The sequence below is a fragment of the Alosa sapidissima genome, chromosome 2 (assembly GCF_018492685.1).
Source record: "Alosa sapidissima isolate fAloSap1 chromosome 2, fAloSap1.pri, whole genome shotgun sequence".
Classification (NCBI taxonomy): domain Eukaryota; kingdom Metazoa; phylum Chordata; class Actinopteri; order Clupeiformes; family Clupeidae; genus Alosa; species Alosa sapidissima.
This window is the reverse complement of record NC_055958.1, coordinates 9,068,301-9,081,530: the sequence shown is the minus strand read 5'-3', so window position 1 is coordinate 9,081,530 and position 13,230 is coordinate 9,068,301. Positions and strand designations below refer to the sequence as shown.

At 40.5% G+C, this 13,230-nt stretch overlaps 1 protein-coding gene across 1 annotated transcript in view; it reads right to left on the bottom strand.

Moving 5' to 3' along the window:
* rfc2 (replication factor C (activator 1) 2) overlaps positions 1 to 820 on the bottom strand; it is a 37,999-nt gene extending 37,179 nt beyond the window's left edge. The window contains exon 1 of the mRNA XM_042066265.1: positions 636 to 820. Coding sequence (XP_041922199.1) covers positions 636 to 745 — 110 coding nt within the window. The 5' untranslated portion in view covers positions 746 to 820. The remainder of the gene's footprint in view (positions 1 to 635) is intronic.
* Between the last annotated feature and the right edge of the window lie 12,410 nt (positions 821 to 13,230).

The window sequence follows — 13,230 nt, the reverse complement described above, 5'->3', positions numbered from 1 at the left end:
TATTGACACACACACTGTCGAACTTCAAATTGTGTGGCAAATATAACCAAGAACTAACGTTCCCGGAACATTCAGCAAACTTTCCATGGGAACCAAAACTTACTCAAAAACTAACCTTCGGGGAACGTTTGGGAACCAAACACTGGGGACCATAAATTGTTAGCTGGGTGTATGTATGAGTTTAACAGGTGCGATAAAACCTAAAAAAAAACCCATGTTATAATACCGGATCTCCTTATATGGGCAAAGATAATAAGCATGCACAATCTTGAAATTGAGCTAGTAAATAGAACGGATAATGCGTCCGATACAACTGGCTGGCTGATACAAAAGTACATTCAAATATGCTTTGCAAACTTGTTAGGGTGACTTATCATTGAGTTGTGCGTTTGCCCGGCTTAAGGACGCCAACTTCACACATTTAATTTTCATTCCCAAAATCCCATTTAAACTGTATTCTATTTCAAGACTTTTTTTTAGTCTGCGGTATAAATTTGAGGATAACATTATGGCAGAGCAAACGCTGGAGGAAGAAAAACAACCACTTACACCAGGGAACTAGGATGGTGTAAATTAACGTTAGCGTTAGTGAAACATCGCAAAAGCTTACGCGTTTAATGTTGGTTGTAACTTACCACGGCAATTCATACGCATCAGCCAATCCTTTGGACACGATGTTGTGTTTCTTTGAGGTTATGTCCACATCCATTTCTGTTCTAACATGGTCATTTCTTTCGACATCCATTTGACTAGTGTTTCTTTTATGACCGACAGAAACTCCCGCCGTTTCCCTCTGCACACTAAAAAAAACTTCTTATTAGTAGTGTGAAACTAGCGACAGTAAAGAAAATTCCAATATGGCCGCCATTCGCGAATCCTTCAAAATAAAAGTCAGAACATATTCATTACTTTTCCAATGAAAAAGTAATCAATATGTTTAAAAATTATTAATTTAAAACTGTATTGTGTTACCAAAGGGAAAGTAAAGTTAGAAAATAATTAAATAAGACATTTAAGACCTTTAAACCTTAAAATGCTATATTTTTTCTACACCAATATAATTAAACTGTGTGGCTGATAAAAAATAAATAAAGTTGTGCATATTTAAAAGGGGAATGAAATTGAATCCTTATAACATGTACTTTCAGAATATATATAGATGTTTATAACAAATTCACCTTTGTAGGTACCAGGCCATACTAACTCTGTACCGAGTCATATACTATGTCTGCCATTGATATACACTTCTGAACTTCAAATTGTGTGGCTGTGAAAACAATAAGTTGTGCATATATAAAAGTGGGGTGAAATGAAATCATTATAACATGTACTTTCAGAATATAGATATTTTTACCAAGTTCGCCTTTGTAGGTACCAGGCCATACTAACTCTGTACCGAGTCATATAATATAGGCCTGTCATTGGCACACTGTTGAACTTCAAATTGTGTGGCTGTGAAAACAATAAGTTGTGCATATGTAAAAGGGGGGTGAAATGGAATCCTTATAACATGTACTTTCAGAATATATATAGATATTTATACCAAGTTCGCCTTTGTAGGTACCAGGCCATACTAAGTGTGTACAGTGGACAGTGGTGTGTGTGATGCTGTGGACAGTGGTGTGGACAGTGGTGTGTGTGATCGTGTGGTCAGTGGTGTGTGTGCTGAGGTGGTCAGTGGTGTGTGTGTTGGGGTGGACAGTGGTGTAGCCAGTGATGTGTGTGCTGAGGTGGTCAGTGGTGTGTGTGCTGGTCATAGGCGTGCATACATAGACACTAGGTGGTGCTAAAGCACTAGGAAGTTTGCCCTTTATCAACGAAAATGCCCTTTTGAAAGTTTTTTTTTTTTTTTTTTAATTATTAATATTATTAAGATTTTACTGAGGTCGGTTTTGAAATGATCTTTTGAAAACCTGAGCCATTAAAAACGACTGAAACAATGCCCCGAAATGAGCCACCTCCTTGCGCACACCCGACCAGCCTAGCTCTCTTCCTTTGTCACGTGAACTCGCGCGGTCACGCGCAGGGCACGCCAGATGCGCAGCGCAGCAGTTCAGTAAGCGTCTTCAGATAGCAGGCATGGTCGCTGACAGGCTGCTTCTCCCGTGCCCCATCAGCCAGGTAACATACAGATCAAGCAAAATCTTACAGTTTGCCCTCTAAGCCCACATGCAATAATTTTGTTGTGGAGTAAAATGTCTCATTCAGCCCCAAACAAGCATTTTTGACGACTGGTCACCTGATAAACTAGTTAGATGAAGCTAGATAAAGTTTTACGCTGTAGCCCAAATCAATGACAGATAACGTGACGACCACATACAAATAATTTCGGTAGATTTTGCAAATTTATGTGTTAAGAAGAACGTTTTCTGTTGTATATGTTTTGTTAGGCAACATGTATTAACACATTCATTTGTGACAGAAGAAACGGGAAGTCCCCCATTACCTGTGAAAAATGCCCATCTGCATTTATGTAATGACAACAGTCAGTAGCCCACTATAACTCCCTCTCGTACTGTTTGGTCTCTTTATTGTCTTACAGATCAAGTAAAATCGTACAGTTTGCCCTCTAAGCCCAACGTGTAATCATTTTGTTGTGCAGTAAAATGTCTCATACAGCATCAAACAACTAAGCATTTTTAGCCGACTGGTCACCTGATAAAGTTTTACGCTGTAGCCCAAGTCAATGACAGATAACGCGAGGACGACCACATAGGCTACAAATAATTTTGGTAGAGTTTGCAATTGCAAATCTATGTGTTAAGACGAACGTTTTCTGTTGTATAGGTTTTGTTAGGCAACATAAATGAACACATTTTGGTCTCTTTATTGTCTTAATTGTATATTGATTTACTAATTGCAGCACAAGTCAAATTTCATTCAACATGTGCGTGTAATTATTTTTTTTTTAATTAAGTGTTCCACGTGCACAAAATGTCAGTGGTGTGGACAGAGGTGTGTGTGTGCTGAGGTGGTCAGTGATGTGGTCAGTGGTGTGGACAGTGGTGTGTGTGTTGGGGTGGACAGTGGTGTGTGTGTTGGGGTGGTCAGTGATGTGGTCAGTGGTGTGGACAGTGGTGTGGCCAGTGGTGTGTGTGTTGGTGTGGTCAGTGATGTGGTCAGTGGTGTGTGTGCTAAGGTGGTCAGTGATGTGGTCAGTGGTGTGTGTGCTGGTGTGGTCAGTGGTGTGGACAGAGGTGGACAGAGGTGTGTGGGCTGAGGTGGTCAGTGGTGTGGTCAGTGGTGTGTGTGCTGCTGTGGACAGTGGTGTGTGTGATGGTGTGGTCAGTGGTGTGGTCAGTAGTGTGTGTGCTGAGGTGGTCAGTGATGTGGTCAGTGGTGTGTGTGCTGGTGTGGACAATGGTCTGGACAGTGGTGTGTGTGATGGTGTGGTCAGTGGTGTGTGTGCTGAGGTGGTCAGTGGTGTGTGTGCTGATGTGGTCAGTGGTGTGTGTGCTGGTGTGGACAATGGTGTGGACAGTGGTGTGTGTGCTGGTGTGGTCAGTGATGTGGTCAGTGGTGTGTGTGCTGAGGTGGTCAGTGATGTGGTCAGTGGTGTGTGTGCTGGTGTGGTCAGTGGTGTGGACAGAGGTGGACAGAGGTGTGTGTGCTGAGGTGGTCAGTGATGTGGTCAGTGGTGTGGACAGATGTGTGTGTGATGGTGTGCTACATATGCACAACTTATTGTTTTCACAGCCACACAATTTGAAGTTCAACAGTGTATGTCAATGGCAGACATAGTATATGACTCGGTACAGAGTTTGTATGGCCTGGTACCTACAAAGGCGAACTTGGTATAAACATCTATATATATTCTGAAAGTACATGTTATAAGGATTCCATTTCACCCCCCTTTTACATATGCACAACTTATTGTTTTCACAGCCACACAATTTGAAGTTCAACAGTGTGTGTCAATTACAGGCCTAGTATGTGACTCGGTACAGACTTAGTATGGCCTGGTACTACAAAGGCAAACTTAGTATATTCTGAAAGTATACATAATATAAAGAGTCCACCCCCCCCCCCCTTTTTTTAAAAAAATATGCACAACTTTGTATCCATAGCCACACGATTTGTAGTTCAATAGTAGGCTATGTATTAATGACAGGCTTATATGACTTGATACAGAGTTAGTATGGCCTGATACCTACAAAGGCGAATTTGGTATAGATATCTTTATATATTCTGAAAGTACATGTTATAAGGATTCCATTTCACCCCCCTTTTACATATGCACAACTTATTGTTTTCACAGCCACACAATTTGAAGTTCAACAGTGTGTGTCAATAGAAGGCCTAGTGACTTGGTACAGACTTGGTATTGCCTGGTACTACAAAGGCGAACTTGGTATAAATATCTATGTGTATTCTGAAAGTATATGTTATAAGGAGTCCATTTTACCCCATTTTAAATATGCACAACTTATTGTTTCCATAGCCACACAATTTAAAGTTCAATATTGTGTATAGTATGACAGGCCTAGGGTAGGCTATATGAGTCCGTACAGAGTTAGTATGGCATATACCTATAAAGACGAATTTGGCATAAATATCTATTCTGAAAGTACAAGGCTCAGGGCTGTACGTTAACTTTTTTTGCAAGTAGCACTGGTGCTACAGGGGTTAAAAGTTTTGTAGCACCAGCCACAAATTCTGTAGCATTGATATAAAACCTCTAAAATCTCTAAAAACAATCACAAATAGGGCAGTTCATCACAGTTCATCAATTGTGGTTGGGATCTAGGCCTACTGCAACTGGATTGATAAAAGCTCATGTAGTTGCAAACATCTCACCTGGCTACATTGTGTTTGAGATGAACAAAAGCTATCAGCATGATATGTTATTTGGTTGTTGTGTTTTTGTAAAAACAAAAAAACAATCCCTGACAGTTCCATGCAGTTAGACTTTTCAATGGGTATCAGGAAGACAGGTCATGCCATTGATTTTTTGTTATTTTTTCTTATTCATGCATTGGAAGTCAGTTCATTTATTTTTGAATAAGTAGAAGATATGCTGAAGATTTTATTCCACTAAGATTTAATTCACGTTTAGTTCATATTTCTAAGATTTTAGATTAGAGTAACCCTACATTCAACCTTATTGTCATTGCACGAGTAATTACTGTAATTACATCTAACCAGTGGTGCAAATGAGTAGGCTAACTGACATGTCAAACAGTGCACCCATGAAATGCATCCCTAGACTGTTCCATACACATAGGCTACAGTATGTAGCTTACTAAAGATAGCTGAAGGTCTGTGGCTAACGCAGTTAGTAATTAAAGTGTCGTGAAAGTTTTTTCGGAACCGATCTTGTATAGGTTATTAAGCACTACTAAGCGAGACCGTTGCGCATGAAGTGGGCTCATATTTGACAGATAGAAGCGAACGTCCCGGACTTTTTTCTTCTAAGTTTTAGATCTGAATGGTGTTGTTTGGATACAAAGTTGTTCGTTTAAAACTGAACTAAAAATGCAAAGCAACAAGGCGATTGCCACAAACTTCTACCTCTGCTTGCCTAATCTAATCACCTCAGCCCGTCCCGGTCGGAAGATACTTTCGCTTTAGGCTAAAACATAGCTATCACTTGTTCGATTCGCGAGGATAATTTGCAAGGTGTTGTTTGATTTGGAGTTGGATTGTTTGGATACTAGGCCTACAAACAAGTAGACATACTTTTTAATCGCGTAGACTGCAACTCAGTTGAAATCAAAGTAGCCTACATCAATTCCCCGCTCACAGAAGTAGTCTATACGCACTTCAAACAAACAAACAAGCGTTTCACCGGGAGCCTACACCGGGCACGTAACGAAGAGCTCCGTTCGCGACGCGCAGAAACAGAAGAGGGTCTATTATTTTATTTTTTTAACGTAGCCTACGCGCCTCTATCACATCTGGTGTAGCCAGTTGCACTGATCACAGTAGAAGGTAATTGATGTAGCCTCCCTGTCAGTCTCACACGCATGCATTGTATTGCCATAAGCAAAACATACTGTGGCACCAGTGCTACGTTGGTAAATCATCCATCGCACAAACTATTTTTTTGTACAGCCCTGCAAGGAGTCCATTTTAGCCTACCACCCTAAGTTTGAACTAAGTGTTATTTGATAATAGTGTTATTTTAGGTCTTGTTAATGAAAAAGGTAATCCTTCCATAATTATATTAATGCAAAGTATAATCGTATAAAAAACATTAACTTTAAATCAATGTATAGTACATTATTATCCCCTTTTTCTATGTTTGTTTTTGTTCCCCTCTCTTTTAATAGTAGCCTACATCAGGAGATGGAGACGTTTATCCAGAGAATGTCAGTAGACGGGCTCTGGTTTGTCTTGCCTTGCATTGAGAAAGGTGTTGCGTGAGATCACTTCCGTTCAATTTCAAGGATGTTAGCAAGACAATTCTGCTACAATTACAACATTTGCACATGCATTTACATAGGCTAAGTTTCAGCAACATGTTTACATTTCGTGTAAACCTTTGAAAAATACTCTGAACACCGAATTTTAACCTACTTTATCTGATCGTTCGTCTGTACCTTTATTTTGACGCTTTTCGCCGCCATATTGCCCGCTATTGTCGCGTACTGTCGCCAAGGGGGCAGGCGAATTCCCGGAAGTAGAAGCATCGATGTAGCGGTGGTTATCAACTCTCTGCTAACCCCATAGAACGCCCATTCATTTAGGATTTTTTGAACTCCCGTAACTTCTTATAACATATAATATGTGCCGATATTTTAGCTTCTGTGTTATCTACAACAACAAAAAAGCGAAACAAGACTCGACTACCTCGTACGTAACGTTAGGTTCCCGTAAGAAGAATGTTTAGCATGTCCAGTAGAAGGGAAGCTAACTCATTGAAGGGAGATAACCGTATTGTTTAGATAAGAAGCGTAGTCCAGCCAGCACGGACACTCGTGAACAAAGTTATGTAGCCTACAATAGCATTGTATGTTAAGGTAAAGCATAGAGGCAAGTAAACCTAATGAAAAACAGTAGTTTTACCGTTAGGTAGTCTAACAATAATCATTTCAGAGGTTTTCGATGGATTGACCGTAGGTCAGAAAAGTGGAAAGAAGATTAGCTTCAAGGCTAGCTTCTATAACTTTTTTGTTTTGTTTTACCCATGACTGACTGTTTTTGAAGATGATCATGTGTGGTAGTTTCAACATTAACACGACTTGATATCACTTGTGAGGATGATATTAATAATAATACATAAATAAATATTTAACTTTGATGACTTTGAAGGCGAAGGAAGTGTGAGAAGAATTTCTGTGTATCTCATATGGAGTTACAAGATTCAGTTCGATGGCTAACGTCACGAAGTTAAGTGCGAGTCTGCGCAGTACTGGGGGGACCAACTGAAAAATGACTCAGTGCCCTCCCATGGAGAACGACGGAGTCTGTTCGTCCATTTCTTTTACTGTCTATGACTGTCGCTTACTGTCGCTAGCTCCACGGAACTCTTCTTATTGTTGTTGTTGTTCTTCTTCCTTTTAAATGGCGGTTGACAAACAAGCATTACCGCCACCTACCGAAATGGAGTGTGATGTCTGGATATTGTATAATAATGATAATAGTTAAAGAGAAGAAAAAAAAGGAAAGGAATTACTCTATATTCTTCTAATCAGACCAGTTTCCTCCAAGAAGTGATACAAAAACCTAAAACAAACTTCACCTGAATTTTTCTGAAGAATTGCTTTTATTCTTGGTTCACTTTCTATCTCCAGCTCCTGGATGAGTTGCTGTCTGTCCTGGTTAAACTTATTACAGTATTCTATAACATGCTCTACAGTCTCAGCAGCATCACATATGCTACACTTTCCATCAGCATGCTTTTTTAAAAGAAATGAAGTACTGCCCAAACCAGTATGCCCAAACCTCATCCTAGAGATAATGTTTCCTCATGAGTAGCCTACAGTAGATCTAGTAATTTGTCTTGCACCGCCCACAAAACTTTGAATACTGTACTTTCAGAATAAAGATATTTATACCAAATTCGCCTTTGTAAGTACCAGGCCATACTAAGTCTGTACCGAGTCACATAGGCCTTTTATTGACACACACTGTTGAACTTCAAATTGTGTTGCTATGAAAACAATAAGTTGTGCATACTTAAAAGGGTGGTGAAATGGAATCCTCATAACATGTATTTTCAGAATATATATAGATATTTATACCAAATTCTCCTTTGTGAGTACCAGGCCATACTAACTCTGTACCGAGTCACATAAAAGCCGTATCATTGACACATAGTGTTCAACTTCAAATTGTGTGGCTGTGAAAACAATAAGTTATGCATAAAAGGCGGGGGGGGGGGGGGGGGGGGGATCATACATTTTGGCAATAAATTATACACCTTTGGAAAGCCTGTTTTGTTCCCTTTCAACATGCACTTGTGGGATGAGCAGCAGAGCTGAGTATGTGGGTTGCGCCCAAATTTCCCAAATCTTCTCTGCCAATGCCAAACAGCTTATCCAGCCATTGACTCGTTTGGATGATTGAAGTTTGAAGAAACAAGACATATTGGCAATTTAACAATTTATTAATTTCACAAACAGGAGCTCAGTAGCGTGTGGAAGAACCATACACAGCCACAACAGCCTGGCACCTCCTCATGCTGGTCACCAGCCTAGTCACACACTGCTGTGGGATGGCATCCCATTCTTCAACCATCATTTGTCGCAAGTCAGCCATTGTGGTTGTGTTTGTCACTCTGGCACGAACAGCACGCCCAAGCTGATCCCACAAGTGTTCAATGGGGTTGAGGCCAGGACTGCTGGCAGGCCATTCCTCTCCACTCCCACATTCTGGAGGTAGTCTCTGATAAACCCTGTCCTGTGGGGGCGAGCATTGTCATCTTGGAGGATAGATTAGATAGATTGCCACTGGTTGCAGAATCTCATCTCTATATCTCTCTGCATTTAGATTGCCTCCAATGATGACAAGCCTCATTTTTCCAGTGAGGGAGATGCCACCCCATACCATCACACTGCTTCCACCAAAAGATGTTGCTCTATCGGTGCAGCAATCAGCATAGCGTTCTCCGCGTCTTCTCCACACATGGACCGTACGATCCAACTGCCGTAGGCAGAATCTGGATTCATCACTGAGCATAACGTTCCTCCACATGTTCAGGTTTCAGTGCACGTATTGCCGAGACCAGCGCAAACGGGCCTGACGGTGAAGGGCGGCCTTGTAACCAGAGGGTTGCCGGTTTGAACCCCGACCAGTAGGCACGGCTGCCCTTGAGCGCCGCTGTTGTGGCAGGCAGCTCACTGCGCCGGGATTAGTGTGTGCTTCACCTCACTGTGTGTTCACTGTGTGCTGAGTGTGTTTCACTAATTCACGGATTGGGATAAATGCAGAGACCAAATTTCCCTCACGGGATCAAAAGAGTAATATATACTTACCGGTATACTTATACTTACTTAAATAGCATAATGGTGGTTACAGCCATCACTGGTTGATAATCATGATATCTCATGTTACCCATAGTCATATTTATCACCTAAGTCATTCAATTCATTAGAAAATGTATGTATATAATGATAACACCTAACATATGTCCATTTAAAATCTTTAAAAAGGCGATTATTTGCCATTTTTGGTGATAAATCCGCCATCTTGGACTTTGGACCTGTGCAGCCTGGGAAAAAATTGGAAACAGGTAGTTTTGCAAACTATATAGGATCTATTTAAACACCTCTAATATCCTTGACAAGTTTCAGTCTGGTTTTAGACCACTTCATATAGTACAGAGTCTGCCTTACTTAAAGTGGAAATGAAGCAGTCAAATAAAACAGATGTCTATAGCACTAGTTAAATATTTAAATATACCATAAATACAAATAAAGTCAGAAATATGACCCGTTATTCAGAATAAAGCACAAACAAGTTGCATTAATTTCAGCTGTGCGCCGCCATCTTTGTTTTCAGAAAATGATGACATCACAAGAATGGTTGGTACAACATTCTATGCTGTTTACGCGGCTGTTATAGCCTCACAGTTAGATTACTGCCTCAACAAAATGGATATGGACGAATGGGATAGACCCACCAATGAGGACAGGCATCCAATTGCCTATGCTTTTGAGCCAGTAAGAGCAGTGGGAGTTTTAGTGCCTACCACAGAGCCTGACTATGGAGGAGAAATAGATGATCGAGAGAGAGGTGTATCTGAGCGCACAGAAAACAAGCGGTGGTGCTTATGTGGGGGTTGTGTGTCCCTATGTTCACTGACATGGCACACATGGAGAGTGTCTGCTGCCAGGAAATTAACCTGGGACATCTCATCCAAAATAACAGATATATCACGTCCAATCCTACATGCCAAATGCTGTCATTAGAGCGAGACGTTGGAGGTCGCAATGCAGTCGCTGAGGGACATCCGAGCCGAAACACTGGAACGCCCAATAAACTGCAGTTAACCAACTAACACACTCTTGATAGGTTGTGCGGACTACACTGATCACCTGAGACTACACTAATTTTTACACCCATACTCAGTTGTTCTGCAATGTATTATCATGGTAGAAGCTGCGATACAGTACTAGCATAGCATAACATAACAAGCACATACTGTAACTAGCATAGCATGAACCCTAAAATATATGGTTGCTACAAGCGGCACATCCGTGCATTTATTTACTTAAAGTGAACAGCTTGTTATTTTATGTCAGCTTACATAAACAAATAAAAACTCAGACGCCTAGCCTAGTCTCCATAAACAACGTAGACGTACAGTAGACCTACCCACAAAACCATGCCTGCCACAGTCACAGACCTACAGTAGGCTACACAAGTCAGACGTAGGCTAGTGTACCCACAACATGTTCTCACGATGGTTCGCAAGTCTCTGCAAATAGTTTCCACTACTTCTTGAGTGAAACAAATGCAATCATCGATACTACTCAATCACAAAAAGAAACCTCTTACTCACACATGAGAAGTTCGCTCCCCCGAGTTTATTCACCAATTCATCAACGATGCAACTGCATTTTCAGGTCGCGGTAATCCACAAGTTGTGCGAGAACATCCAAACACATTATTGCAACTGAAGTTAAATCTAATTAAGTACTGTCTCTGATAGACCTACAGGCTACATTACAGCGGCCCTTGTTCTTGTACAAACACAAAAACAAACATCAACAGAATTTGCGTAGGCATATTGAAATAAAGTGAACGTCCGCTAATGGATAAAACATCCACGAACAAACGCTAACCATTCTGATGACGTAGCGCCTGCATTTTTAAAACATGGCCGCACCCTAGTGGCGAAAGTCGTTATTGACATGTCATTTTCCAGTGAAACTACTTGAATTTCGGGTTTAATGAAAATCCATGTATGTTCAAAAATGAAAAAGCAACCAAAAAATGGTCACAGTTCTCACTGCTTCATTTCCACTTTAAGGTCCATAATGATCTACTGCTCTCTGTTGACTCTGGCTCGTGTGCCCTATTGCAGTGTTTCTCAAACTTTTTCAGACCAAGGACCACTTAAACAATAAAAAAAAAACCTCACGGACCACTAGCTAAAAGAAAGAGTAAACCTACTACAACAGTATATTACACAATAGGCCTACTCACCTTCCTTTTTGTGTCAGAGGATTCATATGATTTAAACTGGCGTAGCTTACATAGGCATGTTGCAGAACTGTTTGTATTTACATACAAGTTGGTTCAACATTGCAAGATATTATATTTTACCATGTCTGCTCGCGGACCACTTGGGATAGCTTGCGGACCACCAGTGGTCCCCGGACCAGACTTTGAGAAACACTGCCCTATTGGTTCTGTTAGATCTTAGTGCTGCTTTTGACACCATTGACCACAAGATCCTTTTAGGCAAGATCCATTTAGGCAATGCTTTATCATCATCTGCTCCCATTAAGTGTGGTGTCCCCCAGGGTTCTATTTTAGGGCCTCTATTATTTTCTTTATACATGCTTCCCCTGGGCTCCATTTTCAATCAATACAATATTCGTTACCACTGCTACGCAGATGATACTCAATTTTATATACCGGTGGCCCCTGAAAATTCCTGCTCATTGGCCAACCTTTTTCTTTGTCTTAATGACATTAAGAATTGGCTAACAACTTTTTACAGCTATGACAGCAAAACAGAAGTAATCATTTTTGGACCACTTAATTCTGTCAACAATGTAAGCAAGGCTCTTGGCCCTCTGTCTGTTAACCATCACAGTGTGGTCAAGAACCTAGGTGTTTTCCTAGACTCTTCTCTGACTTTTAATAAGCAAGTCAACAGCGTTGTTAAGGGTAGTTTCTTCCAACTTAGAACAATAGCAAAGCTCAAGTCTTCTCTCTCCTACAGTGATTTAGAAATCCGTATACATGCCTTTATTTCCTCTAGGCTTGATTACTGCTGACTTGATTACAAGTCACTGTATGTAGGTGTAACTAAATCTACCTTAAACAGACTCCAGCTGGTCCAAAATGCTGCAGCCAGATTACTGACTGGATCTAAGAAACGTGACCACATTTCACCTGTGTTGGCTAAACTGCACTGGCTTCCTGTGGAACACAGAATTAATTTTAAAATTCTTCTGTTTGTTTTCAAAGCTTTACATGGTTTAGCACCTCAGTATTTATGTGATCTTTTAATTCCTTACTGTCCTCCTAGACCTCTTCGACCATCTTCCCAGTGTCTTCTTTGTGTTCCTTCTGCCTCTCCTAAATCCAAAGGTGACAGAGCTTTCGCTGTCTATGCTCCCCAGCTTTGGAATAGCCTTCCTGATGTTGTGAAATCCTCCCCCACTATTAGTAGTAGTTTTAAATCCAACCTAAAGACCTACCTCTTCTCCCTAGCTTTTAACACTCCCTGACCCCCTCACCTCTCCCTTATTTTCTATGTTTATATGTATGTATGCATTATTACTATTATTATTATTTTATGTAAAGCACTTTGGTGCAATGCTATTGCTTTGAAATGTGCTATATAAATAAATTTGACTTGACTTGACTAAAGAAGTGAAAAAAAAAACAGAACACTTTTTTTTTTGCTACATTTCTCCCTGCACTTAGTTATTTTGAATTTAGGACATTCAAAATAACTCCTTTTGAATTTTAAATGCAGTTAGAAAACATGCTTGTGTAATATCGAAAGTCCTAAATGTCATCCTAAACTGAGATAAGATAGGATTTCAGAGTCAGGAAGTTTCTGTAATGAGGCCCCTGGCCCTTTAACACATTCCTCAAGGATTT